This window comes from Octopus bimaculoides, chromosome 11, assembly GCF_001194135.2.
Source record: "Octopus bimaculoides isolate UCB-OBI-ISO-001 chromosome 11, ASM119413v2, whole genome shotgun sequence".
NCBI classification, from domain to species: Eukaryota; Metazoa; Mollusca; class Cephalopoda; order Octopoda; family Octopodidae; genus Octopus; species Octopus bimaculoides.
Genome location: NC_068991.1, coordinates 23211749 through 23216748, shown reverse-complemented (window position 1 = coordinate 23216748; position 5000 = coordinate 23211749). Strand labels below are relative to the sequence as shown.

Below are 5000 nucleotides of genomic sequence, written 5' to 3'. Positions count from 1 at the left end.
CTACCAAAGATTACTTGGAGTTTTTCACTAATCTAACCAGTATTGTTAGCCTGGTGTGCCGACAGAGATTTTATGAAGTATGTTGCCCAGAGTGATAATCCCTCACTATTTGCTATACATACATATACATACATATACATATATATATATATATATATATATATATATATATATATATAAAATCATCATCATCATTATTTAGCATCTGCTTTCCATGCTGACACAGGTATGACAGTTTGATTGAAACTGGTAAGCTGTAGGGCTACACCAGGTTTCAATCTGATTTAGCATTGTTTCTATGGCTGGATGCCCTTCCTAATGCCAACCACTCCCAGAGTGTAATGGGTGTTTTACATGCCAGTTACATGACACCAGCATCGGCCATGACTATGATTTTACTTCACTTCATGGGTCTTTTCAAATGTGGCATATCACTAAAGGTATTGGTCACTTGTCATTGAATGGTGCTTTTTACGTGCCACTGGTATGGGTACCAGTTATGCTACACGAACATCGGCCACAACTACAATTTCACTTAGCTTGACAGGTCTTCTCAAGCATGGCATATCGCCAAAGGTCTTGGTCACTTGTCAATGCCACTGTGAGGCCCAACATTTGAAGATCATGCTTTACCACCTCATCCCATGACTTCCTGGGTCTACCCCTTCCACAGGTTCCCTCCACAGTTTGAGATTGGCACTTCTTTACACAGCTGTCCTCATCCATATGTATCACATGACCATACCAATGCAGTTGTCTCTCTTGTACAACATATTGATACCTATTATGCTCAACTTTTCTCTCAAGATTCTTATACTCTATTGTACATGCACACTGACATTGCACATCCAGTGAAGCATGTTAGCTTCATTTCTTTCAAGCCTACACATGTCCTCAGTAGTCACAGCCCACGTTTCACTGCTGTGTAGCATGACTGTTTGCACACAGGCATCATACAATGTCTTTCTCTCTGAGGAAGAGGCCCTTAGTTACCAACAGAGGTAAGAGCTCTCTGAACTTTGCTCAGCCTATTCTTATTCTAGCAGCTATGCTCTCAGAGCATCCACCTCCACTACTGACTTGGTCATCTAGATAATGGAAGCTATTAACTACTTCTAGCTTTCCACCCCACCTGCCTGACATTTGATGGAGTCTATTTTCTCTACATTTTTTAGTGTTTATTGTACCTGTGCACCTTCCATGCACAAAAACTATTTTCCCTGTTAACCTTCCTGTGATATTGCTGCAACTCTTACATTGGGGACATCTTATGGAATTTCTCCCTACACCTTTTCTACAGATCATGTAGGGCCATCTACCTACAATATATATATATATATATATATATAGCTTGATAAGTGCTAATGCATGAAACTTTTGGACTTTGAGTTACTCTATTGATTCTTCTAAATATTAATAAAAATAAATAAACATACGGTCACCAGTAAAATTTCACACGTGTATATATATATATATATATATATATATGTACACACACACACATACAACGGGCTTCTTTCGGTTTCTGTATACCAAATCCACTCACAAGGCTTTGGTCAGCCCAAGACTATAGTAGAAGACACTTGTCCAAGGTGCTACACGGTGGGACTGGACCCAGAACTATGTGATTAGGAAGTAAGCTTCCTATCACAGAGCCATGCCTGCACCGGAATATATTTGTAGCATTTATCTTTTTTCTTTGCTAATTTTTTTTTATGTTGAAAATGAAGTCTCATATTATATGTATCCTTTATAATTACTTGTAGAACTTGACACAGGTACATTGATTCATTGACCAATAGAGACTGTAATACAAATCATTGGTAAATGTTATCCAGTACTTCTGCTAACTGTCAACTGAATTTATAATTCTCTAGCCTTACTACATATAGTGTGACAATTTCCAAGTAAAGTATTTCAGGCATGTTTTGTAGGAGATGAATGTTTTCACTCTGTATAGATTTAAACAGTCTTTTTTCTTAGTCCATTTGTATAGTTTTGACATGCACAAATAATACAGTCCCACTATATTTCCTATGTCATATACGTTTTTGTAGCCATTTTACTAGCTTGAAGTAAAACTTAATTCTCTGTCTGTCTGTCTCTCTCTCTGTGCATGTGCATTCAATGAGGCTATAGACATTGAATGAATAAGATTAGGTGCTATGACTTCTGGGAATGTTATCTGCAACAGATGAGAAGTGGGTATCTGAAAATGATCAAAGGACAGACGAAAATTGTGGTGTAGGATGAAATAACATTTTATGCTTTTTTTTAAAGAATTTAAAACTGAAGCTGATAGCTTAGTTTCAATAATAAAAACAGCATCGTCTACGTGTATTGAGTAATCCTTTCTCATTCATCTCCCATTAAACAACATATCTATCTATCTATCTATCTATCTCTCTCTCTCTCTCTCTCTCTCTATATATATATATATATAACATTTTTAATACTTAACTTGGCTCTAACAGTTATTCCAACAACATTTTATAATCATCTTTTATCTCGTCGGGTCATTTCTTTACATTCCTTATCAAGGTAGAAGAGGTCCTTATGGTGTTTATTAACGTATCAAATCAAGTAACTTAAAAGTATTTGTTAATTGCAACATTGCTATTAGTTTACATACTCCTAAAAGAGAAAAATATCCATAACAACATTAAAAACTTCCAAAGTAGACATATATAATTCCAGGTCTCCTTATTTACTTCTAGGAAATTAACACAAAAGAATTTCTTGCAAGAAACTAAAATATAGTGTTTTCTTAAGTGATTCTACGAAGTAAGGTTCGGAACACAAATGTATTTAATAGTATTTAACATAATTTATAGAGAAACTGCTGAGCGTGTTTATACGAAGCCCAGTCAACGACAAAGTTTAGATTTTTTGCTGTAACCATTTACCTTGTCATACCTTGGAAATTTATAGTCTTGAGAAACGGAATGAACGTTACAATATCTCATTTGTTCTCAGTTATAAATGTAAGGAATCGAACCTAGAGAAAAGAAAGCAGAATTAAATGAAAGTTCCTATATTCCATGTTTCGGGATGGTAGCCTCATCGATCGACTTTTTAATTTTATACCTGAAGCATCAAATTGCAAACAGACAACTGTTATACTCTCAGAGAGGAATCCACTTACCTTTTCTATGGGCAGCGGTCCAGCCCAGTTAATGAGAAAGAGTTCATTGTCCATGAACGGACTGAAGTTAGCTAGAATGGACACCACAAATGACAAAAGAAGGAAAACAAACGCTTCACATAGGAAACTCATCATTGATAATTTTGAGGGTTACTTCCCTCACTTTCCGAATATCTGAAACCAAACAGAAGCAAGCGAAAATTGCAAAGGGGTTGGAAAGAGACTGTAGTCGAGGAAATACTCAGCCGTAAAGGTAATAGCTTGCTAGCAATAACTGATCACGTAAGCAGCCGATCGATTGCCAACCAGCCGACATTGATTATTAACTCCGCACCAAATCATGACTTACATACTGGCTGTATATCGTAGAATTAACATGATTCGTCAGCAAAAACTCTCATATTAAGTAGTGCTATAATAATTAAAATTTTTATTTATTTATAATATAATAAATGTGACTATTCTATCGCTCTCTTTTTTCTTTATTTATTTCTTTTTATTCTCACTGACACGTTGTTAGTGTGGGGCTGGGTAATATTTATTACGAGACTACATCATGTTTTGACGTTGCGTCAGGAGGATGTTAACAATGAACAATTTTTATAGCATTTATATTTTCTTCTTTATTTGCGTTCTTCATCTTACAACATGTTTACCAGAACAAGGGATCAAAGTCATCAAAGCCACACAGGTAACTGTATTTATCATTGTATGCTAATCATTGTTAGTTGTTTACATTGGTATCTAGCTTTGTGCGACGCTGTCTTGACTATGAACTAATCAGTTAACGCTTTCGTTAACATACCTTTAATGAGCGGCATTGTACAAAAAACTTGGTAATATATACTTATATCCACAAATGGGAAGTGTATAAATGCGAAGTTGTATTAGTTGTAACTCTGATTTTCTCGTTTAACTACCATTTGCATCGTTGGAGAGAGACAAGCCTTACTATTCTGTAATGGCTTACTCACATGTCACTCTTCCTAACACACCCTTTAGCCTAGCTTTCTCCAGCCAGTTAAATTTTATTTCTTTTTTACTGCTGGAGAGCTCATAGTCTCTATTGTAATAATGTGTAATATGTCTTTTCCATTATCAAAAAGCTTTTAAAGTCAATATTCTCCAATTTTTATGAATACCATTTTCGAATTGTTCTGCAGTGTTCAACGAGACAAACTCATTTGTTAACTAATGTAGTCGCTTGTTTGTATTCCGTGTGGTAACAGTTATTTTCTAAATAACTTAAGTGAATGACTTCACTTTAATATCTAGTTGAATTCTACAATTCTCTGCTTATCGAGGTTGATTTTGTTTGTCAGTATTTTAATAGACATTTCCTACAACTCAACTCTTCCTTCTGTGAAGTATTGAAGGCAAACAAAGCTATTTGTAATCTGGCCTCACACGGTAGTTATATTTTGCAATCAGTTTGGTGACTTTGATGTAAACATTATTTACAAGAAAATGATCTTTGGTGAATTCTCGTGCCTCAAATAGTGTCCTAAACTTCAAGATAGAGTCTCATATTTTATAAATATCATTTGTATTGCTACAGGAATGCTGTTTAAGATTACCTGCTATTTCCACACAGACCGAATTATATTCGTCTTTTGTAACCTGAAGCTACTGAGTATTGTCCTGCTTTCTTGATCCTCTCTCACAAGTTAACCTGACTCGATGTGCCATTTTATTCATGGTCATGGACTGTCTCTTCTCGTACACACACTCACTCACACACACACACACTCTCTCTCTCTAGTTATCAAGTAGTACTACTAATAGATTCTTAACTTTTATTTTATTTTTTGTGTGTAAAACTACGTCTCTTATTTTTACAACTATCTCCTATATA

General features: G+C 35.3%; 2 protein-coding genes across 3 annotated transcripts in view; one reads left to right on the top strand and one right to left on the bottom strand.

Moving 5' to 3' along the window:
• The window catches only part of LOC106871104 (endoplasmic reticulum lectin 1), a 488243-nt gene extending 484744 nt beyond the window's left edge, over positions 1–3499 (bottom strand). Inside the window, exon 1 of one of the 2 annotated variants that reach the window (XM_052971630.1) lies at positions 3146–3499. In XM_052971630.1, the coding sequence (XP_052827590.1) occupies positions 3146–3280 (135 nt within the window). In that variant the 5' untranslated portion in view covers positions 3281–3499. Of the gene's footprint in view, positions 1–2906; positions 2982–3145 lie in introns of those variants that run through there. The other variant, XM_052971631.1, reaches the window with a different exon arrangement.
• A 172-nt stretch (positions 3500–3671) lies between these two features.
• The window catches only part of LOC106871102 (transmembrane protein 87A), a 67148-nt gene continuing 65819 nt past the window's right edge, over positions 3672–5000 (top strand). Inside the window, exon 1 of the mRNA XM_052971629.1 lies at positions 3672–3836. Coding sequence (XP_052827589.1) covers positions 3726–3836 — 111 coding nt within the window. The 5' untranslated portion in view covers positions 3672–3725. The remainder of the gene's footprint in view (positions 3837–5000) is intronic.